This window comes from Sciurus carolinensis, chromosome 17 (genome assembly GCF_902686445.1).
Source record: "Sciurus carolinensis chromosome 17, mSciCar1.2, whole genome shotgun sequence".
In the NCBI taxonomy this organism is placed as follows: domain Eukaryota; kingdom Metazoa; phylum Chordata; class Mammalia; order Rodentia; family Sciuridae; genus Sciurus; species Sciurus carolinensis.
The window spans coordinates 20,106,461-20,129,816 of NC_062229.1; the positions used below are offsets into that span (position 1 = coordinate 20,106,461).

Consider the following 23,356-nt stretch of genomic DNA (forward strand, 5'->3'; position numbering starts at 1 on the left):
GTGATCCTTCTACGGGGATTAAAGGTGTGTGCAAATGCACCTGGCCAGATGTCCTTTTCTGACATGGGGTGTTATCTCCATGGACATTGCCTCTGAAACTTCCTGAGTACACTGGTTACCTCAATTACAGGTGAAGAAACAGAAAGAGCCCACTGAATACGGTGAGAAGACAACACCAGTTCTGAAAGGCCAGGATTGAATTCTGCTTAACCAATTAAATCCCAAATTTTCAATTCTGCAATGAATTGAAATGAAATTAATCATATAACAATAACAATATTATCTTACATTTAAAATTGTATTTTATGAAATTATATCACATATTATATACTCTATTTAGATTTTACAGGTGTTCCCACACCTGGGAAGGTGGATATAAATGGATAAATACGATTATCCCTCAGGTTAGGTCAGGTCCAGGCCCTGGAAAGAAGCTGTAGCTGGAAACAATCCCTTGGGTTCTATTCAGCCAGGAGGGAGGGTCTCATCTTCAGTCACCCAGGGTTCATGGGCGGGTCCAGGATCACTAGCCAATCAGAGACGGGATTCAGGAACTGTCCAATCAGGAGCGCAGCTGAAAGAGGGCGGAAACTTTCGCCTTGATGACCTTCTTTCCTGGAGCCTCCCTTAGTAGGTGTCCGGTTCGTGTTGCGAAGAGCACATCTAAGGTCCTCAGCCTGGTCACTGTGACATCCGCCTTCTGGGGGGCTGCGGCCGAGCCGGGAACCCCAGAACCCAGGCAATGGTGAGTGTGGAGGGCGTCGTTCCGGGAGCGGGAGCGGGTCTCCGTGAGTTGAAGGGACAAGTCGCTGTGGAAGGAGCCGGGGCTCCGGCGTCCCTGCGGCGTCTGCGATCCGAGGCCCGCTGGCCGGCTCAGCCCTGGGTCCTGCGCGGCCGCTTGGCCCGGCCCGTGCGTCTGTGGGCCGCGCGGCCCCCGCAGCCCCGCGTGTCCCCGTCCGCGGTGGCGGCGGGAGGGTCGCGGAGAGACTGGGACTCGGTGTGAGGCTGGCGCGGGTGCCCAGTGCGTCCCTGCGCCTCAGGGGGACCTGGTGACCCTGAATTCCGGAACGCTGGGGAGCCGGCTCTAAAGCCGTGACTGCCCCTCAGCCCGGGGCGTGTGGGGCCGGAAGCGAGCAGAACCCCTAGGTCCTTGTCCACAGGGCCTCCTGAGGGGAGGTCGGCGCCCGGCTCCGCGGTGTGAAAACAGATGCGAAGGGAGGAAAGCAGAGCTGCGTGTAGGAGTCGAGCAGTGCAGGGGAGCCCGCCGTGACGTCCGCAGGCTCCTCAGTGGTCAGCGGAGGAGGACCTTCTCCCGAGAGGGGCGCGGAGGGCGCACCAAGAAGGTGGTGGGTGAAGGGAGGCTGGAGGGTGCGGCAGCATCTTAGATCCCAGAGCCTTTCGCCCTGATCCTTGCGTTTTGTTTGGTACTGGCCTTGAACCCAGGTCCTTAACCACTGAGCCCTATCCCCAGCAGCATAAGTGCCCCCTGCACCCTCTTATTTATTTATTTATTCGGTGCTGGGAATTGAACCCAGGTTCTTTACCACTGAGCTATATCCCCAGCCCTGTTTATTTTTCAGCTTGAGACTACGTTGCTGAGATTGGCTTTGAACTTGAAATCCTCTACCTCAGCCTCCTAACTACTTAGATATATCTTCTTTAATTTACTGCCTCTGGCCTTGAGTGTTTTTCTTAAGTGATCCTTCATTTTTGTGAAATTGTTTCTCTCTTTTCCAACTTTTTTGTTCTGTCGCAATAGTGTTGCTTTTAATTTGATATTTTTTTATAATTTGATATATATTTTTATATATTTGATATATAGAAAAATGATGGATTTTTGCATATTAAGCTAGTGTATGTTTTACATCCTTGCAACACTTCCACATTAATTCCCAGGAGTTTTTCTTGGCTCTTTGGAATTTTGTAGGTAGGTGATAATGGCCTATGTGAAGAGTCATTTTTTGTTTCTTCTCAGTCTTAATGCCTATCATTAGTATTTCTTATGCTTTCTCTGTACCCATTGATTTGATCTTAGGGTTTTGTTGTTGAGCTTGTTGAGGTGATCAGTTGCATGAGCTGACTTTTAAATGTTGGCCATTCTTATAATAGGGACTGGGGTTGTGGCCCACTGGTAGAGTGCTTGCCTAGTATGTGTGAGGCACTGGGTTCGATTTCCAGCACCATGTACAAATAAATGAAAGTAAGGTCAATGGACAGCTAAGTATTTTTTAAATAGTTATAATAATTCCTACTTGGATTTGTTGGATCATTCTGTGTGTGTAACGATAGAAGTAATTTGCCATTATTTGTTGAGGATTTTTTTCTTTTTTCTTACTTTATTTTTGCAGTGCAGGGAATCAAAGCCAGGGTCTCACATATGCTAGGCAGGTGCACAACACTGAGCTATCCCCAGGCCCTGTTGAAGATTTTTTTCTCTTTATTCAAAAAAGCTGTTTGTCTTCCCTCCCCTCTCCCCCGTAATGGGACTGAAAACCAGGACATTCTCACTGAGCTACACCCTCAGTCCTTTATTTATTTATTCATTCATTCATTCAATCATTCATTCATTCATTCATTCTTGTTGTTTCTTATAATGTCTATCTAGTTTTGTATCGTGACACTATGGGCCTCATATATTATTAAGTAGCACTTCTGCATCTATTACCTGGAAGAGATTATGATATCTGATGTTCTTAAATGTTAGTCAGAATAAGCCCATGAGACCAGTGGGCCTGGTTCTCCCTGTTGTTGTTATTGTTTTAATTTCTGTAACACATAGAGCTTTATGTACATTGTTTATCTTTCCTCATGTGAGTTTTTGTGGGTTGTATCTTTCCAGAAGTTGGTTGATTTCTTCCAAATTATTTTTCTGTGCTTTATTTAAGATTATCTTACTCTTATCTTGCCAGTTATCCATTGTGGTACATTAAACTGTTGAGTTGAGGTCTTTCTTCTTTTCTAACATATGCATTCATTGTTGTAAATTTCTCCCTATGTTCTGCTTTTTCTGTATCCCACACTTGATGTTAAGATGTGTGTTCATTTTCATGTATTGTGAAATACTTGAATTTCTTTGGTGTTTCCTTCAATGCATATATCATTCAACCATGTAGTATGCAATCATTTGAGATTCTCCTGCTGTGTTTATGCTATTGATGTCTGGTTTTATTTCATTATGGTCTGAACATATTGAACATCCTGCCAACACCACAGGATCAGCTGATGACCGGTAACTCATCTGCTCTCCCAAAGTTATTTATTTATTTTTTTTAGGTGTGTCTTGTAGTTCAGAACATGGTCCGTGTTGGTAAAGATTCTATGTTGTGGTAAAGCAAGATGGGAACTTTAGCAGTTTAAGAGCTGACAGGCTGTGGTTTTGCATGCTGACACCCAGAAGCTCTGCTTACTGACATTTAAACATAGAGGCTTGCAGTGACTAACAGGTCCCTGTAAAAGATAACTATAGTAGCAGAAGCAGGAAACCAAGCAATGGGGACAAACACAGTTCCACAGTGCAATAAAAGTCCCTAAGCTGATCTAAGAGTCCCTGGACTGTTGACAAACTTGCACCCATGTAAGAAATGTAGAATGCACCTTCCAGTAGAATGGCACCAACTCCCTTACCTTGATGTACCCCAAATGTGGTGTATAAAAGTAAAAGCCCTGCTGTGCTCAGGGTTCAGGCTTGGGTATTATCGCTCTGGGCCATGTTACCATGAATGAAGTGTTGCCTCCAGATCTCCACCCTCTCACTTCCCACTACAGTGTGATCTTGAGAAAATGTGTACTAAAGGCAGGATGCAGCTTAGAGGTAGACACACTTAGCTAGTATTTGCAAATTATTTTCTGTGCTTTATTTAAGATTATCTTACTCTTGTCTTGCCAGTTATCCATTGTGGTACATTAAACTGTTGAGTTGAGGTCTTTCTTCTTTTCTAACATATGCATTCATTGTTGTAAATTTCTCCCTATGTTCTGCTTTTTCTGTATCCCACACTTGATGTTAAGATGTGTGTTCATTTTCATGAATGATTGTGTTCAATCTCCAGCAACACAAAAGGAAGAGGAGAACAAAAATAACACATGGTCTGTGGTTGCTCTACAATAACAGATGTCTAATACCCCTGATTTTAGCTGTGCTATTACTGATTTTCTACATTCTTGATCTGCCAATTGCTGATAGAGATAAGTTGAAATCTCAAGAAATAATTGTGAATCTATGACTTTCCCTTCAGTTCCATGTTTTTACCTCATGTGGTTTGATGCTCTGTCTAGGAGAGTTTATTAAGGATTGTTATGTCTTCTTAGAGAATCAACTGTTTTATCATTATTTAATCCCTTTATTCCTTATTATTTTATTTGAGGTACAGCTTGAGTAGTACAAAATTAATAGAGCTTCCAAAGGTGTTTTTGGATCAGTACTAGAATGGACATAACTCTATATTTAATTCATCTTTGTCTTCCTTTTGATATTATTGTGAAAATATTTATACATTTTTAAGAGATAAAAATTGAATACATTTATCATTTCAAACATGGTACTTTCAGCCAGATGTTGCATGGCATACGTCTAATCCCATCTATTTGAATGTCTTAGGAGGAAGATGGGAAGTCCAAGAGCAACCTTGTGCAACTCGGACCCTGTCTCAAAATAAAAATTTAAAAGTGGTTTGGAGACGTAACTCACAACTGAATACTCCTGATTTCAGCCCCTGTATCTCACACATATCCCTGTATCTTGGCCATTGTTGAATGCCTACATTGAGTTAATTACCAAATACATTGTTTCACATAGATATCTTTTGTGGGATGAGAGCACTTTAAACATAGTTTTCCAATAACTTCTCAGAGTACAACAATGATCTTACTTCTAGTCATCATAATATATGATATATTTCTTGAAATATTTCTCCTATATTATTGTGAGGAGTCATCCATGTCTAGCAGAATCAGACTTGGCAGAGCCACGGGACACAGAGGTCTGACTCCCAGGAACTGGCAGTCATAAGAGACTGTTCCAGACCTCCAGGGAGTAGGTGGTCCTGTATGGAGGGGCTCACCATCTGAGGATGTGCTATTTCCCTAAGCAAATGGCTTCCCTAACTGCATCCTATCCTGTTCCTCACAGAAGAAGCCCCTCGTGGTCTGGCCCCTTTACCTGTGTGACTCTAAATAAAGGTGGAGGTGGGCTCCTCCATGTTGTTGGAGGCCAGATCTGGTACAGCCCTATCTGCCACACCCTTCCATTTGAGAAGAGTATTGGCTCTTGTGTTTATTCATTAGATAAGTTTATTAGTAATTGATTATTGCTGGCACCATTGTCTTATGACAGAAACTCTTTCCCTCATCCACTCGGGACATGGAAACCCCCCACAGTTGGCACTTGACCCAGAGCTGTTCATGAGGATTTTATAAGACGTAAATTAAGGTATGGGTTTGGCCTTTCTCCTGGGAAACATGGAAGAGAAAGGAATTTAAATAGTGTGGCATTAAACCTGGGGAATTCACTCTCTACAGAGAGAGAAATAAAACAGAAATCTATTCAGCTCTATTCAGTACGTAACCAGAGTGAAAATTCAGTGGAAAGAACGCAACTCCTACAGTTCTTGAAATGTAAATGGGGACCTGGTCACTTTAGATCTTGCACACTTGATCTGCACGCCTGCCTGGTCTCTCTGCCTCAGCGCTGCAAAGCTTTACTGTGTGACTTGGTTGGAGCCTGAGACCTAAGTTGGCTGAGACTGGTGCAGAAGTTTAGAATCCTGGGAAGAAACCATCCTAATCAGGAATTTAGAAGGGGTCTCTAACTAGGAAGGGGAAATTGGTTCCCCAGTTTCGTGGTTTAAATCCAGCCAGGACCTTCCCCTTCAGTGGCATGGTTTTTAATCCCAGGAGGGAAAGACGGAAGCACCGGACAGGACTACCCCCTGGGAAAGCTCCCAGGAATACAGCAGCTCCTGGGGAGCTGGGCTGGTTCCTGATTTTTGGAGTCAGGCCACTGGGATAAAAGGAAAGGTGGCACCCAAGAGTCGGAGGCGCCTTACCTCCAACTGTAAAGAATTTAAAGAAAACATGTTGGAGCCACATGGTTTTCACGGGCTCATTTCTAGTCCCTCCCCCTGCACTTAGGACTTAATTCTTCTTAATTCTACAGCATGAGAAAAAGGGGAATTTGAGATCTTGGCTGCGATCTTCCACCTCCCTAAATGGCCACTCGCTGAAAAGATAATTATAATAAATGAATGAATGAACTTCTTTGCAGGCTGACTACAAACTGATGACCTTTCATGTGTGAGGCAAATTTGCTGACCACTGCGCTTGCACCTCCCTGGTCACAGGCTGGAACTTCATTGTCTCCGTCAGCACTCAACTTTCATTCTCTCAGCTTGTCAAAGTTAAATGAGAAAAATTCTAAAAGTTAACGAAAAATGTTCTAATTGTGCTTTTTAATGAATTAATCTTTTGCTTTTTAGGGATGACTTTAAAGGTGAATAACAATCATTGGGACAAAAGCCAGCAACCCAAATTATTTTTAAGTTTTTCTTTTTGTATCTTAAATTCTTAGACAAATTAAATCAAAGATTTGATGGGTGTTTGTTCATTGCTGTGGAGCTTCATTTACAATGTTATAAAAATTTTCTTTTTTTTTGACTGATCTATAAATGTGTGAATACTGATTATATTTACTATTTCAAAATTTACTTACAGTTCAATGAGCATGCTCACATTTTAAAATTAAAGTAAAAATAGATCCAAATGAATTTAATTTATGTGAATTAACAAAGTTTAATTTATTTTGGGTAAACAACTAAAACTCAAAAGGCTTCTTTATAATTAATAATTTGCAGTTTTTCAGGTGGTCAAATAAATAATAAAATTGCTAAATTCTATAATATTTGGGATCTATATCCCTTGTTTCTACTGATTTTCTTCAACAGGAAAGAGATAATTAATATTAATATCTACATTTGTTTGATGTCTTGACTTTTGCAGTTAAGAATAAATCTAATTTGAGGTAAATGGAATTAATTATCTAAGCTTTTATTACAGGAAATACTTATTGATTTACAAGGATGAAATGCTGGAAGATCATCAATTGTATACTAAAATATCATCTACTATATGTAAAAACATTAGATAACTCTCAACTAAAATATATTTAAACATTAGATGTATTTTTAATTTGGTTAATAAAGAAGGTCTAAAATTCTTGTAGTCTCTGTGTTCTCATTGAGAACCAAGATGCTAGGACATAAACCATCAGGTGTGATATATGTAAGGGTCTAAAAAAATTTTTTTCACCTGGTAAAATAGAAGACTGTAACATGTTTCAGTAAATTTTTAAAAATTTGTACAAAATAATTTTCAAAAGGTTTACATGTAATTAAATTGGCTATATATAATTAACACAATCAGCTAAGATTAAATTTTTTATTATTTAAATTCTACTGTTTCTATCATAAAGGCTATTTATGTTATGGGATGCAACTTAAGAACAGACCGATCACCACTGAGAAGTCCAAATTTGAGAGTCTTTATTAAGCCAGCCAGCTGACTGTCTCACACAATGCCCCAAAAAAATGGCTATTGGGAGAACAGCCCTGACCACAGGGTTGTAGGGGTTCTTATACCAAAAATCACATCAATCATAAGTGTCTGTTGCTATGATTCGAAATTACACATTAACATCATGAGATCATTGACAGAGGGGGAAGTGGGTCAAAATGACCCTTACCTAGGTACAAACTAAAGAATGGTTACTAACATCCACACAATCACTGTTCACATGGTACATTGTTTAGGAGCAATAGGAATCAAAAGAGAGCAATTTTTTACTACATAGGAGTGCCATTGTATATTATTAAACATTTCACACCAAGTAACTGATGATGGGCCCAGAGGCAGGGTGTTCCCATGGGAGAATCTTGTTTCCTACATAACATGGAGTCTCAGAGCAAAATGGAGTCTGTTTAGTCATTTCCCCCAGAGTTTGACCTATAACATTCTCATGGAGTCAGATCTGTCAACCCATCATATTCCCCACTGGTTTTATGTACATAATCAAATCATTGATTCATTAGTAGTGCATAGGTGATTATAGTGAAGTGTGCAATATCATTAGCTTAACAGATTGGATTCTATCTCTAACATATTTAAGTCTAAATCTATTTGTCTACTTAAAGTTTTGAAATTCTGGTTTCCAGTAATCAGGGCAGTGGTTCCTACAGCTGTGGAGCCCATTATACCTATTTCCACTAGGAGGGAAACGAAGACAGGGGCCGCTTGTTTAGATATTAGCCCCATATGTTCCTTTCATCCCTCCCCATCATAATAATATACAGAATTTAGCCCATTTGGCAATCTCAAAAAGTTGAACGGTTAAGCACAGAGTTATTCCTGACATAGTCCAAGCAAGAGAAAAAACACGATTAACATTTTTTTGGTCTTATCTTTAGATGGTGGTTGGGGTCTCTGAGGGCTGTCCATTTTTCTGTTGTCTTAACTCATATGTGATCATTCCATGTTGTGAGTAAGGTCCCTTCCATTTTCACAAACCCCTATTAATTGGACCTTCTGACTAAAGGATAGAAGAAAAAGGAAATACTTAAAACATTAATCTCTCATGCCAATAAAATAATTTCTTATGCCTTTTGAGTTTCTATTACTTAGAAAAGCTGATTTCAAAGAAATTATGATTTATACAATTTGGTTAAACAACAACTGTTATTCTAAAATACCACCTTACATTCCAAATTTCAAATTTCTCTTTAAAATCCAAATTTGATTAATATAAAAACATCAATGACCATATTTTAATTAACCATGGTAATCAGTACAACTTATATTAATTTTATTCTTGTTTCCCAAATGAAGTCTTTAAAATATAAGATTTAAAGGGACATTTTACCAAGCCGATGCTCTCCAAACTAAAGCTTTTTCAATATTGGTCTCTTACAAACATAAAATAAACAAATTAATTAAATTTTTAATTGTCATTTAATATTTTAAAATTAAATAAATATACGTTATACAAGTTTTATGTTATGCTGTACACTGAGAAGTAAACTTAACTATATTTCTAGAGGACATTCAGGAGATACTGGCTTATTTAAAGGTTAACAATATGGGATATGGAAGTATTTTTACACCTTCTCCCAAGAGGGGAATTAAAAACTCTCTTGGCTTGTCTGTTTCATGTTTCAGGTGTGATATTGGATTATGTTAATTAATTTATATTAATTCAAATAATTATATTTGGAAATTTTGTGAAATAATATTCAAATAACAGGATAATGATGGGTTCAAGATTAAGGCACCTTCCCTGAATTTTGTCAAGACACCCACTTAGGAAAAATTAAGTACACATAAAAATTTTTTTTGAGGTTCTACCATCCATAAACAACTATATTTAACACTTAATAAATAACCTTTTAAACTGCTTTCTGTAATAAGTTTAGAGAGATGCATATTTTATACATATAGAATCATCTTGTTAATTTTAAAGCTTGTAACACTGTTTTAGATTGTACATAATTAGTATTCTTTTACAACATTACTTTTAATGCCAAATTTTTTTGTTATATAGTTCATTTATCCAAAGCCCTATGTTGGACATTTAGATTTTTTTCCTACTTTAAAAACAAGGTTATTAAAGATATTCATACAACTATATGCCTAAAGATTATCTTTGAATAGATCCCTTAGAATATGATTGCTAGAACAATGACATAAATTCTATTTAAAATAATTTATTGGATCACTATCCTGAAAGATACTACCAATTCTAATATAATAAGTTAATTTAAAATAATAAGGCCATTACTTATAAAACAAAGAGGTCATAAGACTAATTTTCTCTGTCTCTACTGACTCCATTTTATAACTTTGTAACTCAGCCCACTACTAGAGACAAAATCAAGTCATATATTTGGTAAAAACTAGGCCTTCTTTTATTGTAACGACCTTTTCAAGTCAACATTGATTTTAACAATAGATAACTTTTATTAATTTTCTTGGCTAAATATATTTATTAAGTCATTCTTGCAGTTTAAATATCTGTATAATGCTAGGCCATTGTCTACAATATAAGGCTAATAATGTTTCAGTTTATATCAATCTTTTTTTACTATTTTAAAAAATAGAAAGGGGGAAACAGATCCCTATATAAACCCACTTAATTTCAAAATTTTCTTAAAATTATATGAAGAGTCTCACCACTGCTAAGTGACACATAGAGCAAAAGAATGCACCAGATTTTACAATAAGGAGATCTTAAATCTCCAACCACAATATTTGTATGCTAGCTCTATTGAACTCTCAGGTAAGTGAAATATATGAGAAATCTGTTCGACCCATTTCTCAGATTCACCTTTAGTACACCCAGCAATGTGGACTGGAAAAATCGCAGTAATCCCAGTATTTACTGATTGTATTCATATGATGGGAGGTTTTACAGATACTCACATTACACCCATCTACATGACTGGATTTGACTACACTGTCTGCAATGGAAACTTACCTATATGCTGGTTCCATGATAGACACTCTGGCTATCTAAAGGTAGCCTTTGAGGAAATGACAGCATAAGGAATAGCTAGGCCAGCAAATTATCCTAGCCCTTGGAACTTAAGGTTACATGTTCAAACATTATTAGAATGGGACTTTCTCATAAAAGCCAGTCATTTCTATGAAATATCCACCAATATCTTACTGCCTTAATTGTTCTGCAATAGAATCTGGCACCTTTTCTAAATGGATAAATATACAAATGTTTTGCCAATACTACATAAAATTTCTAAAGGTGGTGGATATGTTCTTGGATTGATCTTCAAAAATTGATAAAAGACAGTTATATCAAAATATAGTCCTCTAGAAGATTCAAAGCCAGAAAGGCCTAACGTAACAACATTGCCACTAAATATGTTTCACTTTTACTTAATCTTGAAAATAATTTACAAGCCACCATGTTTAATCTAAATTTGTAATACAATGGAAGATCTAAGAAACTAGGCAAGTAATTGAGTTATTTTAAACTATTTATAATACAAAGTAAGATTAAATAACAATCATTACGATTTTTAAATGCCATGTAATTTGGACTATTCCCTATTGTTTGGATATTACTTTGCATTGCTGGTAACCATGTGATAAAGACCACATTAGAATCCAACAAACTGATTGATATTACATTAGAAAGAAGAATAAATCACATATATACTCTAACAGTTATTTCCTATTTGATGATAATTTGGGTTCTATATATTTTAATGTATTCTTTTTGGTTTCTGTCTGTTCCCACACTCATTATATATAGGGGCATAATTCCTTCTGTCAAGATGCTATAGCCCTGAAAGTTAAGTATTAATAAAATGATTGAGATCAAATTAAATGCCTTAACAGCTACTATTACAAATATCAGTGATGAGTTTTGCACTGCCCATCTCCAGCACTGACAGATCCGTGGACATGGTGAACCAGGTTATCAAATGCCAAGACTGCAGTGGTCTGGGAGGCTGGAAAGCCTCTCTCTATTGAGGAGGTGGGAGTAGCACCCTCATGGGCTCATGAAGTTCAAATTAAGATCATTGCCACTGCACTTTGCCCCACTGATGCCTATACTCTGGGTGGAGCTGATCCTGAGAGGTTTTCCAGTGATCTTGAGACATGAAGGTGCTGGAATTGTGAAAAGTGTTGGTGAAGGAGTTACTAAGTTGAAGGCAGGTGATAATGTCATCCCACTTTACATTCCACAGTGTGGAGAATGCAAATTTTGTCCAAATCAAAAAACAAACCTTTGCCAGAAGATAAGAGTCACTCAAAGGAAAGGATTAATGCCAGATGGTACTTGCAGATTTACTTGCAAAGGAAAGACAATTTTACATTACATGGGAACCAGCACGTTTTCTGAATACACAGTTGTGGCTGACATCTCAGTTTCTAAAATAGACTCTTCAGCACCTTTGGATAAAGTCTGCCTTCTTGGTTGCGGCATTTCGACCAGGTGTGGTGCTGCAGTGAACACTGCTGAGGTGGAGCCTGTCTCTTACTTGTGTAGTCTTTGGCCTAGGAAGAGTTGGATTGGCTGTAAGTTTGCTGGTGCATCCCGGATCATTGGTGTGGACATCTAAAGATAAATTTGCAAGGGCCAAAGAATTTGGAGCCTCCGAATATATTAATCCCCAAGACTTCAGTAAACTCATCCAGGAAGTGTTCATTGAGATGACTGACGGAGGAGCGGACTACTCCTGTAGTGTATTGGTCATATGAAGGTCATGAGAGCAGCACTTGAGGCATGCCACAAAGGCTGGGTGTCAGTGTGGTGGTTGGGGTAGCTGCTTCAGGTGAAGAAATCACCATGTCCATTCCAGCTGGTGATGGGCCACACATGGACAGGCACTGCCTTTGGAGGATGGAAGAGTATAGAAAGTGTCCCAACGTTGGTGTCTGAATATATGTCCAAAAGATAAAAATTGATGAAATTTGTGCCTAGCACCGTGTCCTTGGACCAAATAAATGAAACTTTTGAACTTATGCATTCAGGAAAGAGCATTTGAACTGTTGTAAAGTTTGAAATTTAAAAAAGAAAAATGTATCCATCCACTCCTAAGTTTTGTGATATGATGGAAACAGCCAGACAGGCAGGAAGGTCTTCCAAGCTCATAGCCTCTCGGACCTTCAGTAACTACTCTAGAGAATAGAGTTAATATGTGTGATTCATAAGTCTGCAATCAAGGATAAGGCTAATACAGTCACAGATCTGTTTTCTGAACTCTCCTTCACACAACTAATTATAGCTTATTAACGAAAGTTACAACATAATAAAAGTAATTTCTAGCAAAAATAAAAATCAGTGATAAACTTTTTGCTCTCCAAGTTAAACAAAGGCTTAAATCCCATAATGACTGTCATCATGTCTGTGTTGCTACAATTAAATATCATACTTCCCAATGGGACTAAGAGATGATTAAGAATCATCTAATGGACATTTAACATAGCAAAAATAATAGCCTGGATCTTATAAAATCACATTGCCATATCCAGGATATTCAAAAAGCAAAATTGATCTCATGGACTCTGCATTTCTAGCTGATCAAATACTTCCTAAGTTGAATGGTATACTATTGGAATGATATGTTTGCTACTAATTCTTTTTTGTATCATGATAATAGGTTGCCATACCCTCAGAACCAAGATCTGGGACCTCAAAGCAGCTCTCAGAACTAAGATCTGGAACCTCAATCATTTTCATTTTCATTTTAAAAAATATAAAAGGAGGAATATGGGACTGGGGTCGAGGCTCAGTGGTAGAGCACTCACCTAGCATGCACAAGGCCCGGGGTTCAATCCTCAGCACCTTTATATATATATAAAGGAATATGTGGGGAGCCATCCCATGTCTAGCAGAATCAGACTTGGCTGAGCCATGGGACACAGAGGTCTGACTCCCAGGAACTGACAGTCATGGGAGTTCTGTTCCAGAACTCCCGGGGAGTAGGTGGTCCTGTATGGAGTAGCTCACCATCTGAGGACGAGCTAATTCCCTAAGCAAGTGGCTTCCCTAACTCCACCTCATCCTGTTCCTCACAGAAGAAGCCCTTCCTGGTCTGGGCCCTTTATCTAAGTGACTATAAATAAAGGTGAAGGTGGGCTCCTTCATGTTGTTGGAGGCCAGATCTGGTACAGCCCAATCTGCCACATCCCTTCCATTTGAGAAGAGTATTGGCTTTTGTATTTATCGATTAGATAAGTTTTTTAGTAATTGATTGATTTGTTGCTGGCACCGACGTCCTCCAACAGAAACCCTTCCCCTCATCCACTCGGGACATGGAAACCCCCCACACCTGACTGGATGTCTTGATAGTTAAAAATGTTTTCTTCCTCATGAAGCACACAAGGTTGGATCTTGTTTTCTGCCAGTCTGTCTGCAGAACATTCCCATTTAAAGTGATTATTGATATGGTTGGATTAATACATTGCATACTTGTAACTACTTTCTGTTTGTTTTACTTTATGTGATCACTGTTCCTATATCATTTTGCTTCTCACTAAAGGACTTCTTTCCATAAGGCATGCCAAGGAGATGCATTGGCGAAATGGTCTCTGAATCTTTTTTTTTTTTTTTAAGTTGTAGATAGATACAATATCTTTATTTTATTTGTTTTTTGTTTGTTTGTTTGTTTGTTTGTTTTAATTTTGTGGTAGGGATCAAACCCAGTGCCTCACTCATGCTAGGCAAATGCTCTACCACTGAGCCACAACCCCAGCCCCAGTCTCTGAATTTTAATTTTTGTTCTTTTCCTCCTAATTTGAATCACTTAACTTCCTCTTGATTCTTTGTTCTCCTTGCTTCAATATGCCATGGAACACTTACAGTGATGGTGTCATATAAGTTGTCAGAATTGGAACCTGCAAATTACTGTATGTTCTTTTTTGTTTGGTGGTACTGAGGATTGAAGCTTTATCACAGAGCTATATCCCCAGTCCTTTTTTATTTTTTGTTTAGCATTAGGATCTTTCTGTGTTGCCAAGACTGGCCTTGAACTTGTGGTCCTTCTGCCTTAGCCTAGTGACTCAATGGGATTACAGGAGTACACCACCTTGCCCAGTGAATGTCTTTGTCAACTAATTTCAAATACTGAGGTTTCTCAGAAATGGTTTTTCTCTATTTTTTTCCTGTTAATGACCCCTATCTCCCTCTTTTATTATTATTATTATTATTATTATTATTATTATTATTATTATTATTATTATACCAAGGGCGTTTAACCACTGAAATACACTCCAGCCTTTTTTTTATTGGCACCAGGGATTGCACTCACAGGCACTCAACCACTGAGCCACATCCCCAGCCCTATTTTGTATTTTAGTTAGAGACAGGGTCTCTCTGAGTTGCTCTGCTGAGACTGACTTTGAACGAGATCCCCCTGTCTCAGCCTCCCCAGTGGTTGGGATTACAGGCATGTGCCTCATGCTTGGCCCTTTTTAATAGTTTATTTATAGACAGGGTCTCACTCAGTTGCTCAGAGTCCCACCAAGTTACTGAGGCTGGCTTTTAACTTGAATCCTCCTGCCTCAGCTTCCCAAATCACTGTGATTACAGGCGTGGAGCCCCTTTCCTGGCTCTTCATTATTCTTAGATTTTGCTGTTGTTGTTGTTATTGTTGATAAGTGAACATTTGAAAAGTCTAATTGGTATCTTTATGAATCAGATTCTTTTCTTTTAGTGTTTGAGCAAAAATATTTGATGGAGTCAAATTTGATTTCAGCCCATGGTTTGAAGATTATGGTAAAATTGAAACTGCAGTGGCGGTCGAGTGCATCAGTTTATCCTCCGCTCGTGTGTCAACCTTTGTTGTTTTGCTGTGATCTTCAATAATCATATTTATTTGGCTTTTACCTCAAGCAAGGACACACATCTCTTTATAATGTTTTATATTGAGTTAAGATGTTCTGTGTGTCTTTTGTATTCATTTTTGTTCTGCATATTAATCACGTGTGTGTGTTGATGGGGGTAGTGGAGATTGAACCCAAGGCCTTGCACATGCTAGGCAACTGCTCTAACACTGGCCTACATCTTCAGCTCTTTTTCATTTTTCATTTTGAATCAGGGTCTCCCTAAGTGGCCCAGGCTTGCATGGAACTTAGGATCCTCTTGCCTCAGCCTCCCAAGTAGATTCAATTACAGGTGTGTGCCACATGCCTTGAAGCACTCCAGTCCTATTGCATGCCATATATTGGAAAATTTTTTGTACCTTGTTCTTTGTCATTTAACTTCCTTTACTTTCATAGATTTAATTGTTCCACCTATTTTTTAGGTATTGTTATTTTTTTAAATTAGGAAACAGTTTTTTCTATGTTTAAAAGATATTTGTGGCTTCTCAAACTATTCCAGTATGGTCTTTCTGGTTTCAGTGTGTAATTTGAATGTCATCCTTGGAATAGAGAGGAACACATGGCATTTCCAGGTAAACAGATACCTTTTTGTCCCTGTCTCAACTACTAGAGAGGTTGGGGTGTCTGCCACTGTTGTACAATGCCCGCTGTGTCATGAACCAGTTCTCTCTTCACACATGGGCCCACTGAGTGCTCTTTTCTTTTTCATGATCTGTTTGTTAATCTTTAATAGTGCACTCTTCCAAATAGTGTGGCTTCAAGATGTTTTGTGTATATTAGTCAAATGATCACTTTCTTATTCTCATAAGTTTAAATTTTGTTAGATAATTATTATGCCCAGAAGATTTGATAAATGATTTTTCCCTTTGTTTCTTTCATTCCTTCCTCACTTCCTTTGTTTCTTTCAGTTTGGGGAATGAAGGCAGAGACCCTAACGCACTGAGCCATATCCCTAGTCCTTTTGAAAAATGTATTTATTTTACTTAGTTGTTTATTATTTTGAGACAGGGTCTAGCTAAATGCAAGTTGCTGGGATTATAAGTGTGTGCCACTGCACCAAACATGAACTAGTTTTTGTTTTGCTAGGAAAAGATATTGTTATTGGTATTTTGCAATATTATGTGTCCATATGAGATGAGAGGTGACATCTTGGTGACACTGAAATCTTTCTAAGAACAGCTTCCACTTTCCCCCTTATTGTGCTTTGACAACCTCTAACAAAACTAAAGATTACCTATTAGTCTGCTGAATTATCCTTCATGAGTCTTATTTAATATATAATTCTCGTTGTTATACAGGAACTTACACACAGGCTTCCAGTGGCTGTCCCTTAGTGTAGTCCCAAAGGATGTACCAAATTCCTAAAAAAGGAGTTGTAAAAAGAGGTTTTAAAACTAACGTAATGAACCGATTCAGTAGAGATTCGTCACCCAGAATATTTTTCAGGGGTTAATGTGGTAGGTAACCTCTGACAAGCATGTCAGAATATCACAACATGTAGAGGTCCAACAGGATTTAAAACAGGCTGTATTTTGTTGGAGTAACCTGCTTGGGAACCCCAGTTCCCTCCTTGCAGTTAAGCTAGTGAGGTCCATCCCAATGGTAGTTCCCAGATACCACCAAAGATCAAAGTTTGTTCTCAAGCATTTCTAAGAATACGCTATCTCAGAATGGCTGCTGGTATTAAGTGCAGTACATATTTGGATTTGTTGTGAGACGTGCTAGAGGCCAGTGTACAAAGAGAATTGAAGGGACCCAGGACCACGGTGAGTGTTCTGCTCTCCCTGTTACTCTACCAAGTAGGTGAAGTCCAGCTTCAGAATTGCCATGTGAGAGGATGTGAGCATGGCTGGAGAGTGAGAGTGTGACAACCAGGTGATGGAGTATTGGGAGGACCTAGTGTCATGTGAAACTCTCACACAGCAAGTCCAGGTCTCCAGTGCCGTGTGTCTCATTTCCTCCTGGTGATACCTATGGGATGTTTTAGGAGTCAGTGACCTTTGAGGATGTGGCTGTGAACTTCACCCTGGAGGAGTGGGCTTTGCTGGATCCTTCCCAGAAGAAGCTCTTCAGAGACGTGATGCAGGAAACCATCTGGAACCTGACCACTATAGGTAAGGGTGACCCACTTTCCTCACTTAGTCAATCAGAGAACTGGAAAGCCCACATTTTGGTGAATATGCTGGCATGGTGACATTGTTCAACACATCTGGCAAGATTCTGGTATTTTTTATCTAATGATGAAATAAGCCATAATGTTTTTTCTGGGTCTGCATTTTAGGAGAACAATGGAAAAATCAGGCCACTGATGATCACTACAATTCCAGGGGAAATCTAAGGTAATTGACTCACAAGAGAAGGCAGTGTCCCTCACAAATCTTGGAATAACTTATAAAAACTTGTAAAAAGAAGGAAATGATACATGCCAAGATTCAAATTGATTTAATCTCAGTTTTCTTACAACAATGCATATAGTTTGAGCATCCATAATTGGAAAGTTCAAAATCCAAATGTTCCAGTATGGGCAAAATCTGGAACACTAACATGATGCCACAAGTGATACTTTCTTTTATTTTATTATATACAAACTACGTCCCATACACAAATTATTAGAAATGTATGAAATTGCCTTCAAGTGGGACCCATCTTGAATATATCTTACTATGTATATGCAAATATGAAAAAACCCATCTGCATTTTTCCCCATGCATGTCACATAAGTAGTACTCAATTGTAATTGAATAGGATAAACATCTTCAGGGTTAACAAAATACTTAACTTGGAAGGAGTGTTTAGAAATCTAAGCTGGGCAGTGGTGAACACCTGTAATCCCAGCAAGTTGGGAGGCTGAGGCAAGAGGACCATAAGTGGGAGGACAGCCTTCGCACTTTAGTGAGGCCCTGAGCAACAAACTGAGACCCTGTCTCAAAAAAATTTTTTTAAGAACTGGAATGTAGCACAGTAGTAAAACTAACACAGCATAAAATCAATTCTTCTGATAAATCATTAATAAAAAATCTTTGTAATGTGCTTTTCATTCTTTGCAGAAGTCAAGCAGTAGAGAGACTCTGTGAACAGAGAGAAGATAGTCAATGTGGAGAAATCTTCAGCCACGTCATAGATCCTCTTGTAAGCAAGACAAGTTCTTCTGGAGTAAAACCAAGTGAACACCATGTGTGTGACATCCTCATTGCTCATTCATCCCTAACTGTGCCCCTGACAGCTCGCACTGGACACAAAGCACATGAGTATCAGGACCATGGAGAGAAGTCATGTGAATATAAGGAAGATGGGAAAGCCTTCCATTATCGCCAATATTTTCAGAAGCATGAAAGAACTCACACAGCAAAGAAACCCTGTGTGTGTAAGCTCTGTGGAAAAGTCTTTCATTGTCTCAGATCCCTTCAAACACATGGAAGAAGTCACATGAGAGAGAAACCCCATGTGTGTAAGCAATGTGGAAAAGCCTTTAGTTCTTATAGTTACATTAAAAAACATGAACGAATTCACAGTGGAGAGAAACCTTATATATGTAAACAATGTGGGAAAGCCTTTACTTTTCTCAGTTCCCTTCAAACACATGAACAAGTTCACAGTGGAAAGAAACCCTATGTGTGTAAGCAATGTGGAAGAGGCTTTAGTACTTCCTTTTTCATTAAAATCCATGAACGAATTCATAGTGGAGAGAAACCCTATGTGTGTACGCAGTGTGGAAAAGCCTTTATTTCTTCCAAGTACATGAAAAGACATGAACGAATTCATAGTGGAGTGAAGTCCTACACCTGTAAACAATGTGGGAAAGCTTTCAGTCGTTCCGATTCACTCAGACTACATGAAAAAAAACACACTGGAGGAAAATCCTCTGTATGTAAGCAATGTGGAAAAACCTGTAGTTCTTGCAGCCACATGAAAACACATGAACAAGTTGACTATGAAGAGAAACCCTATACGTGTAATCAATGTGGGAAAGCTTTCAGTCATTGCTATTTAGTCAGAAGACATGAAACAGTGCACGCTGGAGAAAAACCCTATGTATGTAACCAATGTGGAAAAAGTTGTATTTATTCCAGCTCCTTTGGAAGACATGAACGAGTTCACAGTGGAGAGAAACCCTACACATGTAAACAATGTGGGAAAGCCTTTCTTTTTCTCAGTTCCCTTCATATACATGAACGAATTCATAGTGGGGAGAAACCTTGTGTGTGTAAGCAATGTGGGAAAGCCTTTCCTTCTCTCAGTTCCCTTCAATTGCATGAACAAACTCACAGTGGAAAGAAACCCTGTGTGTGTAAGGAATGTGGAAAAGGCTTTAGTTCTTCCAGCCACATGAAAAGACATGAACAAATTCATAGTGGAAAGAAACCCTACGTGTGTAAGCAATGTGGAAAAGCCTTTAGTTCTTCTAACTACTTGAAGACACATGAGCGAATTCACAGTGGAGAGAAACCCTATACATGTAAACAATGTGGGAAAGCATTTCATTTTCCCAGATCCCTTCAAAGACATGAAATAACACACAGTGGAGAGAAACCCTATGTATGTAAGCAATGTGGAAAAGGCTTTAGTTCTTCTAGCCACTTGAAAAGACATGAACAGATTCATAGTGGAGAGAAAACCTATGTGTGTAAGCAGTGTGGAAAAGACTTTAGTTCTTCCATCCACATGAAAATTCATGAACAAATTCATAGTGTAGAGAAACCCCATGTATGCAAGCAGTGTGGAAAAGGCTTTAGTTCTTCCAGCTCCTTTAAAAAACATGAACGAATTCATAGTGGAGAGAAGCCTTATGTGTGTAAGCAATGTGGAAAAGGCTTTAGTTCTTCTAACTATTTGAAGACACATGAGCGAATTCACAGTGGAGAGAAACCCTATATATGTAAACAATGTGGGAAAGCTTTTACTTTTGTCAGTGCCTTTCGAATGCATGAAAAAAATCACAGTGTAGAGAAACCCTATGTATGCAAGCAATGTGGAAAAGGCTTTAGTTCTTCCAACTACATTAAAAAACATGAACGAATTCACAGTGGAGAGAAACCCTATAAATGTAAACAATGTGGGAAAGCTTTTCATTTCCCCAGAAACCTTCAAATGCATGAAATAACACACAGTGTAGAGAAACCCTATGTGTGTAAGCAGTGTGGAAAAGGCTTTAGTTCTTCCAGCTCCTTTAAAAAACATGAACGAATTCACAGTGAAGAAAAACCCTATAAATGTAAGCAATGTGAGAAAGCATTTCATTTCCCCAGATCCCTTCAAATACATGAAATAACACACAGTGTAGAGAAACCCTACATATGTAAGCAATGTGGAAAAGGCTTTAGTTCTTCCGGCTCCATTAAAAAACATGAACAAATTCACAGTAAGGAGAAACCCTATTCATGTAAACAATGTGGGAAAGCATTTCATTTCCCCAGATCCCTTCAAAGACATGAAATAACACACAGTGTAGAGAAACCCTATGTGTGTAAGCAGTGTGGAAAAGGCTTTAGTTCTTCCAGCTCCATTAGAAAACATGAACGAATTCACAATGGAGACAAACCCTATACATGTAAAGAATGTGGAAAAGCTTTCCTTCATTCCTGTTTAGTCAGAATACATGAAATAAGGCACACTGGAGAAAAGCCCTATGTATGCAAGCAATGCGGCAAAGCCTACGGTGAACCAAGTTCCCTCAGCAAACATAAAAGAATTCACAGTGAAATGAAAACATGCATGTGAGCAGTGTGTAAAAGCCTCCAGTCATTCCTCCACCCTTAAAATACGTGAAAGAATGCACACTGGAAATAAACCCTGTGTGTAAAGAAAGCAGAGAAGTCTTCACCCCATTCAGTTACCTTTTCAAATATCAAAAAACACACTTGAGAGAAACTCCATGAGTGTACCAATGTGAGAAAGCCTTTACTGGTTACAGTTCCCTTTGATACCATGAAGAAATTAGTACTGGGGAGGAACCTTAATGATGTCAGCAATGTGGGAAAGCCTTACTGGAGATTAACCATGAATACTGAAAAATGGGAAGTCTTTATTATCACGTGAACTTGTTAGTTAACAAACATGAGAATGCAGATGCAAGAACTTGTATTGTTGTAAAGGATGTGGGGACACTTGCCACAATCTTGGCTCAGTATAAATGGGCACAGCATGAAGTGGAACCTGCAGTGTGTGCGATGATGTCCCTTTGGTTCACTTTTAAGAAATCAAAACCCTGTAAGTGTGAAAAATTCTTAGAAGAGAGGTATCAATTGTAACATAGTTTGAGGCCTATGAAAATTCCTCAAGTAGCAGACTCCTATTCATGCAATTAATATGAAGAGTTTGGTACAAAATAATTTGTTAAGATAATCTGCAGAAAATGTACTACATGGAGGAGGTTTCCCAAAATTTATATTGTGTTCACTAGTAATTCATTTTTAAAGTAGATCTCTGCACTGTGGGTTTCTAATCTGGATTCTTGAAAATAAAGGTTAAGGTGAAACACTTCTGCAAATTTTGTTTAGGCTGTACTATCTGAGTTTAATAAGTAGTGTATTTTTAATCAAACCAGGTAGTAAGCTTTCTAACATTTTGAGGCACGTTGGCTCCAAAGCACATCGATGTGTGTTTCTAATATGCCATTAGGCTTAATTTGTATGTAGCTTTTAAATAATTGTGTGGCTAATAAGCTGCTGAATAATGAATTTTTGTTCATTGTTGCAAATTTTTTACTGGCCTCACATGATGGGTTATGCCTACCCTTTTATTTATATATCTACGGATATATGTATATGTATACATGTGTATGTTTATCATGGGAAAAATGACATTTTTACATGGATTTTATATTTTTTACAGTTTGATGGAATATTTTTTCTATAGTATTGCTTCATCATAATTACACATAATAGTGAAATTCATTTTTATATATTTGTACATGCCTATGATATAGCAATAAAAGTATATTTTCTTCAAACCAGATTTCTATACATGCTTTTAGGGAATTTCTTAAATGTTTCAAATTATAGATTAACATATATATTAGCTGCTTCTTTTAAAAATTTTCATTGGAAACAATATTGTGAGAGTATTTTTTTGTAATATGGATCTATTGAGAAGAATAAAAATTTTTTTTTATGATACAGCATTCTGTTTAATTGTAAATTCAAGGTAGACTTCCCTATCAAATTAATTATGACTATCATCTATACAACATTTCTTATAGCACAAAACCAGACAAAATCAGATTGCTGTGCCCTACACACTAGTACATGACTCAAAGAGACCTTTTTGCTTTTTTTTGCAGTTCTGGGCATTGAACTCAGGGCTTGAGACTTTCTATGTAAGTGCTCTACTACTGAGCTATGTCCCCAGTTCCATTTATTTTATTTCGATTCAAGGTCTAAGTTGCCCAGATTGATGTCTAATTTGCAATCCTCCTGCCTTAGCCTCCCAGGAAAGTGAGATTTTAGGCCTGTGCCTTTCAGCCCAGCTTTATTAAGAGACATTTTACTAGGGCCAGGGAAGAGTTCAAAAACAGAAGAAAACAATGGTTGGCAATAAATTACCCTTTGTCTGAAATATATTTATATGCTACTTTTTCTCACATTCCAATGTACCTGTACTTGTTAGGCCAAAGGCATCTCTCTCCATTTCCTAATTAATTAGAAATATTTTACAAAAAATCAGTGGGAGATGGGATCTATGCCCACTGACATCCAAAATAATTTTTTTTAGTTCACAGTTATTAGATAATTTTAAAGTCTATCAATAAGACACTCACTTCTTTTTTTTTTTTTTTTTTGGTAATGGGGATGGAATCCAGGAGTGCGTAACCATTGAGCAACATCCCCAGTCCTTCTTTTATTTAGATGCTCAGAACCTTACTAAGTTGCTGAGGCTGGCATTGACCTCGAGATCCTCCTGCCTCAACATCCCAAGCTGCAGGGATTGCAGGGGTGTGCCACCATACCAGACTTTGTTAAGATGA

The 23,356-nt window shown here is 38.2% G+C and overlaps 1 protein-coding gene across 1 annotated transcript; it reads left to right on the forward strand.

Moving 5' to 3' along the window:
- The first annotated feature begins 637 nt into the window (after positions 1-637).
- LOC124968490 (zinc finger protein 709-like) lies at positions 638-22,354 on the forward strand. Its single transcript, XM_047530996.1, has 4 exons — positions 638-745; positions 17,381-17,507; positions 17,675-17,732; positions 18,441-22,354. Exons 1-4 carry the CDS (start codon positions 743-745, stop codon positions 21,109-21,111), a joined length of 2,859 nt encoding a protein of 952 aa, XP_047386952.1. The 5' UTR covers positions 638-742; the 3' UTR covers positions 21,112-22,354.
- The last annotated feature ends 1,002 nt before the right edge of the window (positions 22,355-23,356 follow it).